The 13112-nt window shown below is 58.2% G+C and overlaps 6 protein-coding genes across 7 annotated transcripts; 1 reads left to right on the top strand and 5 right to left on the bottom strand.

Annotated features, from left to right (window-relative positions):
* Nucleotides 1-51: 51 nt before the first annotated feature.
* SDRG_14874 (hypothetical protein) lies at nt 52-3832 on the top strand (the record flags this gene model as incomplete). The annotated part of the gene is made up of 1 exon (XM_008621033.1): nt 52-3832. The coding sequence occupies one exon, from the start codon at nt 52-54 to the stop codon at nt 3781-3783; it is 3732 nt and encodes a 1243-aa protein (XP_008619255.1). The 3' UTR covers nt 3784-3832.
* On the bottom strand, nt 3816-6306 carry SDRG_14873. Of its 2 annotated transcripts, XM_008621031.1 has the most exons (7): nt 5921-6306; nt 5785-5868; nt 5658-5735; nt 5542-5607; nt 5418-5498; nt 5130-5362; nt 3861-5084 (listed from the first exon to the last, which is right to left on the bottom strand). In XM_008621031.1, the coding sequence occupies exons 1-7, from the start codon at nt 6256-6258 to the stop codon at nt 3910-3912; spliced, it is 2055 nt and encodes a 684-aa protein (XP_008619253.1). In that variant the 5' UTR covers nt 6259-6306; the 3' UTR covers nt 3861-3909. The 2 variants fall into 2 exon arrangements, with proteins under 2 accessions (XP_008619254.1, XP_008619253.1); XM_008621032.1 differs by lacking the exons at nt 5542-5607; nt 5658-5735; nt 5785-5868; nt 5921-6306 and having other exon boundaries at nt 3816-5084; nt 5418-5525.
* Nucleotides 6307-6575: 269 nt separating this feature from the next.
* SDRG_14872 (hypothetical protein) lies at nt 6576-8320 on the bottom strand. Its single transcript, XM_008621030.1, has one exon. It carries the CDS (start codon nt 8287-8289, stop codon nt 6628-6630), a length of 1662 nt encoding a protein of 553 aa, XP_008619252.1. The 5' UTR covers nt 8290-8320; the 3' UTR covers nt 6576-6627.
* Nucleotides 8321-8956: 636 nt separating this feature from the next.
* SDRG_14871 (hypothetical protein) lies at nt 8957-10627 on the bottom strand (the record flags this gene model as incomplete). The annotated part of the gene is made up of 1 exon (XM_008621029.1): nt 8957-10627. One exon carries the CDS (start codon nt 10625-10627, stop codon nt 8957-8959), a length of 1671 nt encoding a protein of 556 aa, XP_008619251.1.
* A 512-nt stretch (nt 10628-11139) lies between these two features.
* On the bottom strand, nt 11140-11880 carry SDRG_14870 (hypothetical protein; the record flags this gene model as incomplete). The annotated part of the gene is made up of 1 exon (XM_008621028.1): nt 11140-11880. The coding sequence occupies one exon, from the start codon at nt 11878-11880 to the stop codon at nt 11164-11166; it is 717 nt and encodes a 238-aa protein (XP_008619250.1). The 3' UTR covers nt 11140-11163.
* A 672-nt stretch (nt 11881-12552) lies between these two features.
* SDRG_14869 (hypothetical protein) lies at nt 12553-13111 on the bottom strand. Its single transcript, XM_008621027.1, has one exon. It carries the CDS (start codon nt 13090-13092, stop codon nt 12652-12654), a length of 441 nt encoding a protein of 146 aa, XP_008619249.1. The 5' UTR covers nt 13093-13111; the 3' UTR covers nt 12553-12651.
* Between the last annotated feature and the right edge of the window lies 1 nt (nt 13112).

Genomic DNA, 13112 nt, shown 5'->3' with positions numbered 1-13112 from the left:
ACTGAAACTGTCTTGCGCCAGCCGCTGCTGGGTGATGACACGTGGTCGTTCATGGGCTACGTGGCGCTGCACGAGTGGGTCAATGGCTACCGAGAGGTCGTTTCGTTCCAAGGCGACGTCGCCACGTTCAACTTGATGTCGGAGCGCATCGAGCCGATTCCATTTCGCGCCAAAACGATCGAAGTACCCAAAAGCACGTGCAACTACCTCTACGTGGTCGCCATCGTCACGTCGGTGGCGCTGGTCGGCGTGGCCTGTATCACGGCAGCATATACTCTCATCCGGCCGTCCCGCAGCGCGGATGGTTTGCACTTGCTACTCTACAACCGCGTTGTCGGGCCTGTCTGGGTCGGTCGACCGCTATTGCTGCTTCGTGCGTCCGCCGCCATCACCATGCTCAGCACAGCACCACTCGCTTTTGTCAACGAGCATGGCGTAGCTCGCTTTCATTTTAGTTCTCGTCTGTTGACGCACATTGGGATTCTCGCAGGGGAAGCCACGTGGGTAACGTACGTCCTCAACGACATTTTGCTGGTCGTTGCCAACCAGTATTCGCAGTGGGCAGCGCCCCTCAGCACCTGGCTGGTCTGGTTCAGTCTCGTCGTGCTCGAGGTCTTGTACCCGATTCGAGCCACCGCTGCGATCGACCGTCATTGCACGCGTTTCAATGTGGATGCTGTCGTGACATGCCGCAGTGGCGTCGTGAACCTTGGGTCCCTTGACCGCGCCTCGCTCATTTTGGTCCTCAATTTCGTTGCCGTCGGCTTCGCCTACAGCGTCGTGTGCATCTTTCGGTCGTTGCAGCGAGTTGCTCCCGCGACGTCGGGGGGCCACGCCAAGCTCACGCATCTGGTGTCGGCAGGTGCTGAGGTATTTTTGGCGCCAAAAGAGTCGGATATGTGGAGCTTGGATGCGTCGTCGGCGGCCATGAGCGGCTTTCTCCGCTTCCGCTTTCAGACCCTCCGGTGCATTTTTGATACAAAACTGTGGCTCTTCTTCTTCGCGAGCAAGGGACCCGACCTTTTCCGAGCTCCCATTGGTCCGACCGAGACGACATCACGGAGAGCAAGCTTTAAAACAGACCCGACCTCGGTGTTTGCAAAACTCAAGGTCTATAGTGGTCTCATTTACCTCGCTGCGACAGCGGTGGGTAGTATTTCGTATCTTCGGCTTTCGACTGTGAATTTGGCCAACGATCTTTGGTGGGCCACGTACAACACCACGGGGACGCAGACCTTTCTGTCCAACTGGTTCAACCGATACCTGTTCTTCAACGCTTCTCAGCCGTCGACGCGCCTCGATCTCCCCGTCTTTGCCGACATGACTGACTATTCAGCTTCAAGTACGCTCGTCACGTATGCACCGACGTATGCAAGATTCGTCCAGTACGAGACGGGTAGCGACCTTTTCATGATGATTCAAGGTCTTCGCTCCATGGACGCCTGCAACGCGCCGTGGATCGCTACCAGTTATTGCTGGCTCGACTTTGATCGGCAGGTCGAGATGGCCAACACACTTGGTCGTCAAGCGCGATGTGACGCCAAGTATCATAGTAATGGTGCTGTCTACTTGGAGTCGATTCTCAGAAATGTCGACTGGCCCACGTTTGAGTCGTGCTGGGGCACCTCGTTTGAGATTGGGGTTGCAAAAGACATTGGCTCTCTCAAGCCCAACGGCGCTGCGTGGCTCACTTCTCTTGTCAGTGGCTCCCGCCTCTCTGTGGTCGATGAAGCCAAAGTGTGGCAGTCCAAGGGTCTCACGACGTATACGACGCAATGGCAAAACTACAAGGCACTCGGCCTCCATGACGTTTTCTCAATTGAGAACGCTTTTGGTTTGAGATACGACATGACACTTCAGTCCAAAAACGGTTCGTACCACCCTTCCATGTCGACGTCGTGGAAGGCGTACTGGACGTTTGCGAGTGATCTCTGGGCGATCGCAACCAATGGTTCTGGGATCGCTGGGAGGTCGCTCTTACGGCCAAGTCCCCACTTTGCCTTTGCCAATACCTCGCTGCAGTCTCTTATGGTCTTGAATTCGACATTGCAGTTACCGCTCGGCGAAGTGCTCGATGCTTTTCACGACGATGTCGGGGTGTTTGGTGCGGTTGATGTCTTCCACGTACCGTACCCTGCGTCGCTCAGTCGGCTGCAGCGCGCGATTACGAGCGAGCTCACGACGCTCCTTGCCAAGAACACGGACGAAATGGCAGCCAGTCGCGCCCAAGCCGACTTTGGAAGCATGATCTTGATGAGCTCGCTGAGTCCCGTGCCAAAGTACTTAGATCGAACCACGTACCTCTGTTCAGGCGGCAACCTCTTTTGCCCTGAAGTGCCCACCGCATTTAACTTTTCCATTGGCATGTCGCAGTTCACCGGTGTCGACACGACGTGCTACAACAGCTTCAACGACTGGGTCTATGTGACCCCCGTCCAAATGGTGTTTGCTGTGATCGCATCGGGCATCGCACTCGACCCGACGACGTTGATTCCGGTGGCATGCGCGTCAGAGGTCATTGCGCCATCCCAGTGCCTCGTTGTTCTCGAGAGCGTCTCCACCTTTGTGTCGACGCACTTTGCACCGAGCGTGCTCGAGCAGTACCGCGTCGAGGCGGTCGCGGTCGAAGCCGACGTCATTGGCGCCTCCGTAGGGTTCATGCAGTACGCCCGGCACGTGCCGACCAACCGCGTTGAGCTCTTCCACCAAGTGCTCTTCGATCCGTCCGATGCGACAATGCACTTTTCCAACTGGGGCTTGGCGTACGAGTGGACTGTCGGGTCTCGCGAAGTCATTCGCGTCGACGGTGACGTGAGCTCCCTCGCAGTCTTTTCGACCATCTCCTTTGCGGCGAGCTTTGCCGCCAGCGGTATCGAAATGCCGCTCAACGTCGCCACGTACCTCCGAGGACTCTGCCAGTACATCTCGTTCGTTCTAGCTGCCATTGCGTTGATCGCGGGACTCTACACGCTAGCAAATGGCTGCACGAGCGAGGGCCTCAACCTCTTTGAAGTCAACCGCGTTGGCGGCTTGACCTGGATCGGTCGCCCGCTGCTCTTTGTCCGGAGTGTCACAGCACTCTGCATTCTCAGCACCGCCACGCTTCAGCTCCAAAAGACTGGGATCATGACGCAACTGACGGCGTCCAGAGACGACGTGGAGCCATTCATTGCGTACATCACCAAGATCCTCGCAGCGAGCGAGCTCGGCTGGCTTGTCTACATCTTTGACGACCTGTGCATGGCGTGGACACGGCAGTACAGTGCGAGCTACACGCCCAAGACAGCGATGACGGCGTGGCTGATTGCGATCGTCCTGAGTTTTACGAGCCCTGTCTCCCACAGCGCAACGATCCAGCGGTCGTGCTCTCTGGGTGAAATGGATTTTGAAATGGTATGCCACAGCGGTGTCGTTGCCATTGGATCCGTCTCTCGCCTGCTCTTGCTCGTCGGTATCGCGCTCGGCGGCTCGACGCTTCTCTACATCACAGATCGCCTCTGGCACACGCTGCCGCCGCTGGACGAGCGCGACTCGTTCTTGGTGACTTGCAGTGCCAAGTACCTCTTTGAGAGAAAAGGTTGGGTCCACGACCGAATCTACTTCATCGACTTTGCGTCCGCGGCTTTGACTGGTCTCCTTGTTTGCTGGTACAAGGGCGACCTCTATGTCTTTGACATCAAAACGTGGCGCACGCTCGTGCTGCATCGCAGTGACCTTCAAGCTGCCACAGCGTCGCACCCGTCGGCGGCGCACCTCGCCCGCGCCCTCCCGCTCATCCGGTAGCTAGCTAGGCTGCATGCCACATGTACATACATGCATCTTTCATCCGACAATGTCCCTCGAAGCGACATGTGTGCTACCGCAAGAACACTAGAGTACAGTCGCTGCTTGGGCCTTATCTGATGGCTGTCATGACGCCGACAGCAGCGGTGGCGATTCTCCCAGTAGCGTCGGGCTCGGGTCTACAAGGTACTCGACAACATCGGCCATGGTCGGTCGACTCGACGGGTCTTCGTGGAGGCAGAGCGCGATCACTTGCTGGAATTGCCCGCGGTAAAACGTGAGCGCGTGCCGCAGCCCAACGAGCTGCGCGACTGGCATCGCCTTGTCCTGGAACGAGAGGCACTTGCGCGTCAAGTACGTCTTCGCGCTCTCGCCCACGTCGATCTCGGCCAAGAGCACGCCGAACGCGTAGACGTCGGCGGCCGGCGACGCAAAGCGCACGCGGCGCGCAGTCACTTCGTCGTCGTCGCTCGTCGGCGTCGCCTTGGACTCGAGGAGCACCTCGGGCGCCACGTACAGCGCGTCCGTCGAGTGCGCTGCATACACGTGGCTTGCGAGCACATCGAGCGGGTTGAGGTAGACATCCCCAATGCTATCCACGAGCACCGTGTCGGCCGTGAGATGCCCGTGCACAATATGAGCGCTGTGCAAGTACGCCAGGGCGCACGCGAGGTCGAGTGCCATCTTGGCCTTCCCCGCCGCGGACGACGACCGCGCGTACAGGAGCGGGCCGTTGTCGGAGCAGTCGTCGATCACGACAGCGAGCGACGACGGCGACACGACAACGATGCCCCGAAGCTGCGCAACGTGCGGGTGCGACAGCTTGGCGAGGTCGACGATGGTCCGCGCCATGCTCACGAGGTACGACTCGTACCCCGAGATTTGCTTGAGCTGGATGCGGCCATCGTCGGGGACGTACACGCCTTGGGCGACATAAATGTGGGGTCCTTGGTGGTACAAAATCAACGTTTCGAGGATGTCGCTTGCGTCGAGAAGGGCTAGCGAAGGTGCCTGCCGGAGGACGCTTTCGACGGTGCCGTCGCCCGAGTACAAAGAACGCGACGGCGGCGGCTGCGTCAAGAGCCGGACGTGTCGGTGCGACGACGGCTGCTGCGACGACGTGTCGAGGAGGCTGTCGATTGCAACGTCGTTGCGCGTCTTGGGGGCTTTGGTCGGCGTCCGCTTGCTGCGGTAGCGCATGACGAGGCCATACAGCGTCGTCAGCGTCATCGAGATCAAGATGATCCACGCGCTGACTTCATTCGACATGTTGTCATCGACTGGTGTTCGGGGCCTCGGGCCTATCGACGCATATGAGACAGGACTTCGACCTCGGGAGTAAGTACGGTAGACGCAAATGCTCGTATCGTGCAGACAGAGCTTGTGGGCATAGTAGGGGCACGGCAGCGTCAAGTCGTCCAAGGCGAGCGACGGTATCGCTCGGAGCGACAAGAACGTCTTGATCGAGACGGGCGTCAGCTCGAAGTTCGTGTGCCGGAAGCTCAGCGACGTCAAGTGAAAGTGTCGAATGCTCTTGCTCAAGGTCGCCGCGTCGAGAAGTGTCACGTTCTCGACTGTACTAGAACGGTACGTCGTCGGTGAATAGGGTTGGAACAAGTAGAAGAATGTCCTACAGTGTTTGCAGCGACGAGCGAAACCCCGAGACGTTGAGCCAAGAGAGGTTGACGTCAACGGCCATGCTCGATCGAATGGTTCTGTGTTCTCGTATCAGCAGGCGCTACAATACACTGTACGTACAGTGTTTGGAGGGTCGACAGCGATGACGGCAAAGTGAAATTGCCCATCGCGCAGTCGGTGAGTGATCTAGTCGACTAGAGATAAGCCAAAAACCCAAATTCGACCAAACGACGCACAGCGTAGTCAAGTTTTGTGGCAGCCCAAACGAGCGCGTCTGCGTCATGAGCGGCGTCACATTGAGCGACTGCAAGTACCTACAAGAGATAGATAAGTGCAAAGATGCGAATGGCACGACGACGGTACAAGGTGGAGAGACGGGCTAGACCGCTCACGTCAAGCGCAGGGACGCGCGTCGAGCTCGCCGCACTTGCTGCTCCGGAAAAGATGCTAGGCATGGCAGTGTGTTGTTAGCAGTCGCTCAGCGCATGATGGTGCGTACATGGTGGTCGGCCCCGTGCTGCTGTTCTCGGTGGCGCTAAAGTTGACGCGAAGCGGCGCGCCCGGCGGCCACATGGCCGTGTTGAAGGTCCACGTCGTCCCTTCGTCGTTTTTGAACCGGTCGATGCATTGGCTGCACGAGCTGTTGTTGCACGAGTACGCCCCGAGCGCGAGGTTGGTGTACGATACGCTCGGCGAGGACCGAATGCAGACAGTGCTGCTCATTCCCGAGCAGGCGTCGCAGGGCGAGACGAGCCAGAGGTCGTTCGACGCTGCTTGGCTTCGCCGAGACGGCGCAAGTCGTCGGCGCAGTCCATGTGGCGTGAGGCCAGTCGCCATGAAGCCGGCGTCCGTGATCTGGTGCGACCTGCTCTCTGCATGTCCCCGGTGGGTCCAGCTGATTTAATTTTAACCAATGGCATCGGCCAAGATGGCACAAACTACGCGCATTGGTCAATAAGAATATATTCCCAGCCAATCCCCTATCACTGTATGCAATTGGTAATGAAGGAATACCTCCCTGCACCAAGGTGTAGACATACGGAAAGTTCCTTCAGCACAGTGGTAGTAGCGTTGCTTTAAAGGCATTTTCCTTAAGCGCAGCACACTGGCAGCGCGCCACGTCTTCATTTTGCACTTTTGGCTCATCGACAGCGCCCGAGTTTTCCAACAAAATATGATTATAAACAGCAATATATGCTTAGATATCTAGCTGGCAGCGCCCGGACAGCCTTGGTTTGGGATGGCCTTGGTCGACCGGTCGCGCTTGGTCGTCGTGTCGTACCTGGATCTCGTCGACTTGGCGCTCGCAAAATGCAGCCAAGAGAAGTGCGCAGCGAGACGGTTCTTGGTCTTGATTTTGCGTCGGCGACGGTTGAACTTCATGACGCTGAACCGAAAGATGGAGGCGTACTCTTCCTTCGAGATCGTTTGCACGTGCTTGGCCACGCAATGATAGTAGGCCGAGCTCAAGAGTACGAGAAGCGCAAGTGCGCCAACAGCGACGCCGTCGTCGCCTTGAAAGCCGCCAATGATCGAGATCGCAAGGAGAAGGTAAATGAAACACGCAAAGTAGGCGCCCCAGATCCCAAACGGGCTCTGGAACCCGACCGAGTCCGTCTTGTAGATGGTCCGGAGCATGACAAAGCCGGTGATTTGCCCCAAGTAGCAAAAGCTCGCGGCGAGAATGCTAATGTTTTGCAGCGACGCGTCGAGCGCGGGTACGAAGAGCGAGAGGAGGCAGATCACATACCCGGCACTCGACGTAACAATCATGGCTTTGAGCGTCGACGTCTGCCCGAGGAGCCCGAGCCAGTTAGGGAGCAAGTGGGAGTCGGCCAAGGCTTGGGCAAGGCGTGCGTACGGCAAGACAAAGCCAAACGCCATGCCAAACTGCGCTGGGAGCATGAGCCACTTGCCACCCATGTCGGAGAGGCCAAGACCAAGTGCAAAGCCGGGATTGAGCGGGTACGACGGGTTCTCGGCGGCGGCGACGAGGCCCGGGGCGACCGCCGGCACAACAAACACCAGTCCGACGTTGAGAAGAAAATTGGTCGCAACGGTGGCGAAAATACCTCGTGGCATCGTCACGAGCGGGTCGATCGTCAGGTCGGTCACGAGGGTGAGCGACTCGATGCCTGCGTACGCCCACGTCGTCAAGGGCGCCCACGCAAAGTACGCGCTGCTGAGATCGCCGGTTGCCCATGCCGACGCCGAGGTATCAGTCTGCAGCTTCCCGTTGGTCGCAAGGTCGGCAAAAGGACAGGCCGCGAGGATGTAGAGCAGCAGTGGGAGGCCGCAGACAAACCCAAAGACTGTCATAGACGGCCAGAGGTACCGTCCGGGGAGCTGGTAGAAACCAATCGAAACGACGTAGCAAGTGAGGTGCACGAGCGGCTGGTACGTCCACGGCATACCGAGCTCGTCCGTGCAAAAGTTGCCGATAAACACAAACGAGACGGCCGCGTACGTAATGTACTCGATGAGCTCGAGGATCCCGATGAGGTAGCCGCAGTAAAAGCCGAGCGTGACGCGCGAGAGACCGTACGAGCCGCCAGAGAAGGCGATCTTGCCGCAAACCTCGGCGGCGCACGCCATGTAAATCACAAACGCGAGTCCCATCACGAGCTGCGAGATCATGATTGGTAGAAATCCCGTCGCGTAGGCCGCGGTCCACCCGTAGTACTGGCCGCCGGCGACAATGACGACTCCAAACGCCCAAATTTGAACCCAATTTGCCTTGTCTTTCACGTCAAGCTCGGCAATGTACCCGTCTTGAACGGTGTGCGTCGACGACGACTCGCCGGTCGTTGACTGGGTCGTCGAGGCGCGCCACCCGTCTGTCGTCACAGGCACCACGCAGCTCGGCATGGGTCTTTGTGTATGCAAAAGCGCAACTAGCTACGACCACCGTTGCTGAGCGCGGTGGTTGGCGTTAGGCGTTACGCCCTAACCCTCGAGAAGTGAGGCAGAGAACGACCGATTCCCTCGACAACGGCGGGGCGTGGGCGTTAAAGCTTCGAGCACATACTCGCAAACACACGTACCTCGTCGTATAGGATGAGGGGTTGTGGCAGCTGCATCGTGTTTGTACATGGGAAACAGCTCCGCTGCGACGTCCAAGCCTTGAGTGATCGATGGTGGATCGTGCCCACGCCGGAGATCGGGTCGGTTCCTGCGCGACCATTCCATTTTCTGTTGACGTCATCGGCCACGGTGAGAATTGGCTCAGCCGCAAGCGTTGGCCACTGCACACAACGGCCGTCGATCGACGTTTGCTCACCGAATGCCAGTGCATGGGGCACCACCGTCCAGGAAGACCACCACGTCGGAGTTCCTTAGCTCGAAGGCAGACTTGCGACTAGAGTTGACAACCAGATTGGGTTGGCGGTGGCGGAGTTGCCTCTGATCGTACCTTGGAAGGCAGTGCCTGACAAAACTGCACCAAATCAAAGTAACTAACTTGCTGATATACGCGTTCCAGCTCAGTGAATATACGTATTTATACATGGGTCTTTGCACTAACTCGTTTCGATGCTCATGCCTTGGCCGCCTGCACCGCGATCGACTTGATGCTACTGCCACGAGTCGCGCCGCCTAGCCCGAATGTGCGGCCGCTGCCACCATGGCCGTTGGAGCACCCGTTGGGTTTGGGGCCGTTCGCCGAGAGATGGGTGTTTTTAGACGCTCCGTGTTTGGTGCCGCCATTTGTTGTCTTCTTTTTCCGTGCTGCGTTGAACTTCATGACGCTAAAGCGGAAAATCGAGCTGTACTCGTCTTTCGAGATGGACTGGATCTTCTTGCACACAAAATGATAATAGAGCGAGAGCACCATCAAAAATGCGATGAGTGAGCCAAGGGCGACGCCGTTGTCGTCTTGAAAGCCGCCGATGATCGAGATGCCCAAGAGGCTGTAAATCACACACGCGTAGACGGCCCCGGGCATTCCAAACGGAGAGACGTACCCTGTTGTCTCGGTGCGGTACCGCGTCCGGAGCATGACAAAGCCGCCGATCTGCGCGCCGTAGCAGAGCACCGCCGCCAGAATCGAAATGTTTTGAAGCGCACTTAGAAACAGAGGACTGTAGAACGAGACGAGGCAGATGAGGTACCCGCTGGTCGACGTCAGCACCAGCGCCCGGCGCGGCGTCGACTGGCCCTTGATTCCGAGACGCAGCGGCAGCAAGTTGGAGTCGGCGAGCGCCTGCGCCAGTCGTGCGCATGGCATCATGAAGCCAAACGCCATGCCAAATTGACCGGGCATGATGAGCCACGACGCCCCGTGCGCCGACATGTGCAGACCGAGCTCGAACCCAGTGTTGAGCGGGAACTGGGCACTTGCCGTGGCCGCGAGACCAGGTGGCAGCGCCGAGACGATGCACACCAGCGCCACGTTGAACACGAAGAGCGTGTAGGTGGCGGCCATCAAGCCCTTGGGCATCGACGTCTTGGCATCTTTTGTGACGCTCGTCACCAGTGTGAGGCACTCGACCCCGGCGTACGCCCACGTGGTATAAGGCAGCCACGCAAAGTAGGCAGCGCCGAGGTCGCCGGTGACCCACACCTCTTGTTCGGACGCGTTGCCGATTTGGAGCGGTCCATATGTTGCAAAGTCAGTATGCCCAATCGAGGCGACGCAATAGACGAGGGGTGGCACCACACACGCTGCGGCAAGGACGAGACAAAAGCGCCAAAAATGTTTGCCGCGGAGCAAGATCAGGCTCGTCGTCACCGCGTAGTAGATAGCCCAGAGCAGCGGCTCCCACGCCTTCTCCACGCCGTACGTTGTCGTCATAAAGTCCGACATGAAGAGCACCGAGACCGACGTGTACGTGACGTACTCGAGGAGCTCTAAAAAGCCGACGAGGAAGCCGGTGTAGAAGCCGAGCGTGACGCGCGCGAGGCCGTACGCGCCGCCGGAAAACTGAATTTTGCCGCAGACTTCAGAAGCACACGCCATGTACGCAATGAAGGCGAGGCCCATGAGCACTTGCGACACAAAGTAGGGTACAAAGCCGGTACTTAGCGCTTCGTTCCAGCCGTAAAACTGACCGCCAATGACAGTGAGGACGCCAAGGGCCCAGATATGGCACATCGATGCTTTGTCGGCGACGTCAACCTCGATGGCAGCCGTAGCGTCGACACGACAGTCGAGTGTCGTCTTGGCACTGGTCGACGGTGTCGGCGTCACGCTGGAAGGGCTCGTCATCGGGTTAGAGTCAAGGGCGTGGTAGGCTTGTGGCACGCGTCCCGCAGCATGCAAATGTGAGATACTAGTATGTTCCACGAAACCGAACGCCGGTTCAACCGCTCGGGGTCTCCGTAAACGTTAGCGTGCGCGACCCAATGAAAAAGATCCCAATGACGCAGCAATGACAGGTGGCTGGCCTCCCGAGCTATCGCATCTTCAAGTCGGTCCCTAAGAACGTAGTGACTTGAGACGCCACCTTGTTGGGTGACGTGAAAGGAACACCTCACATTACGACCTCGTAAGCTCGGCATCCGATTGGTCATCGTCAAGCGGCGTTGTGCTAATTTCGACGCAGTTGAAACGACCGGTGTTATCGAGTGGATCTCAAACCGCTCCTCGTTGACGCGAGTCGTCGTGAACGTTGCAGCGCGTTCTCCATCTACCGAGGAGAAGCTCGGCATTAGCAAGCATGGGTCTATTATTGACCCATGGCAAGTAACCTCGATCTCTCGACTTGTCAACACCATGTATACACGAAGTGCGCTCTTTAAGCTTTATTTGGTAATAGGTGAAATTCGATACAGAAAAATCTCCTCGGGGTAGGGCACGAGGGTCGCATACCGGGCGTGGTCGAGCGAAACACAGTCGCAATGCAGCCCTTGCGCCTCGAGTTGCTGGATGAAGTCCGCTTCCATGGCCGCGTTCCGCGTCTCGTATGTCATTAACATGACGCTCTCTGGTGACGCAAGTAGCTGGCAGATCGTCCGCACCAGTAGCGGAAAGACACTGGCATTGTACAGAATGTCCGACGCGACGACGACGTCCGGCGACAGATTCGTCTCGGCCTCGCCCCACTGCAGCTCCAGCACGCGAGGACGGCGGTCGGCGCCAAAGTTGTACTCGACGTTCTTTTGCAGCAGCGGAAGACAGTACGCTTGGTCAGTGAGGACGACGTCGGTGACGCCGATGGCCGAGAGCGTCATGCCCACGAGGCCGACGCCGGCGCCGAGCTCGACGGCTTGCTGCCAGGGCTGCGCGTGGCGCTGTAGGTACTCGGCCAGCACGAGTGCAGCGTCCCAGACGCAATGGCCGTGCGATGCAACGGCGGGCTTCTCGGTCGTGCAGAGGCTACGATCTTGGATCGCCGTGAGGCGCTTGACGAGGTTGCCGACTCGGACAGTGTACTGGAACGCAGGCGCTGACTCGCGCTCCCAGAGCTCCATCTCGGCCACGTCGACAGCCGCCAGCGTCGGCGGAGGGACTTGCACCATGATCCAGAAATGGGTTGATTGGGTCGATACACGTACTTTATCCGGATAAAATACCGTTTTCCCGCAAAGTGCGAGGCGTAACCGCCAATCAACCGACTCTGCCACTTGTTGACATCGGGCAAGAGCCCACGGTGAACGCCACGAGAACGACCCAGTCTCGTGGATACAGTCGGTCATCTGCACGCCATCAGCTTTATCGCCACCTCGGCTAGTAGTATTTTGGTCGTCCGCAGGTAGACGCAGGGCTAACCGCGCCAGGCCATTGGTCAAAATTTGGCCAATAAAACACAATTGGGAAGGACTGTCGGTAGCGGTATGGACGCCGCGTGGACAAGTTGTCCTTGTTTCTTTCACGCACGAGCCTACATATATAGTTCCAAGAGTACACAACTCCGATTTGAGTTTATGTATTCTTGCTAGTTCGTAGCGGAGAGGTTGGAGCGACGAGTTTGCTCGAGTGGCGCCGACGATCGTTTACGCCCAGAAAGTGGCGAACTCCGGGCAAAGTCGATTTGCCATCGAGTCTCCTCGAGCGCAGTCCCATAGCGAACGTACTAGTAGCGGCACATCGGCAATATTTGGCAAGTGGCCTCCATCTCGTCGTAGCTCATGCGACCATGCTCAATGCTGGCTGCAACGTTGGCATAAGACCAATGCCACCGTCATCAAGTGCAGCTTACATTATCAAGGGGCAATTCAGAGGCAGTGGTCGCAACCCATCCATGCGCTGTCATGGCAGAACAGTGATCGTCCGAACGGCTTGCGGCGCGATTACACGGCGGAGGGCTGGAACGTACGGTACGACGCGACGGGCGTATCGGTCGCCGCTGGTGGCTTTTGAAAGTAAATCGTGGGGTCTTGATCGACCGTGATGCTCGTTGCGAGAAAGCCTTCGGGGTACCGAAGCCCGTACCCAAGCGAGCGCTCCCAGCCAATGTGCGCCATCCAGATAAGCCCCGCGTAGGCCACGCCGATGGGCGACGACGGCAGCACCGCGTAGATTGCGAGCACGATTAGCGGGCCCACGAGCGTATGCGAGAGGTTGTAGACGCTCGCGCCGAGCCAGTTGCCGCCGACATACGCGACCGAAAAGAGGTCGCCGGCGAAGAAGCCGCACGCAAAGACGATCCAGTTGCCCTGTAGCCGCGCGTAGCCCACGAGACATGCGATGAGGAGGAAGAGGCCTTCGAGCTGGAGCAGGACGCGGACCATGCCCGTGGCCGGCGGTGGGC

This window comes from Saprolegnia diclina (assembly GCF_000281045.1).
Source record: "Saprolegnia diclina VS20 unplaced genomic scaffold supercont1.79, whole genome shotgun sequence".
Classification (NCBI taxonomy): Eukaryota; Oomycota; class Saprolegniomycetes; order Saprolegniales; family Saprolegniaceae; genus Saprolegnia; species Saprolegnia diclina.
Note: the sequence above shows the minus strand (reverse complement) of the source record. Positions and strands in the feature narration are given on the sequence as shown.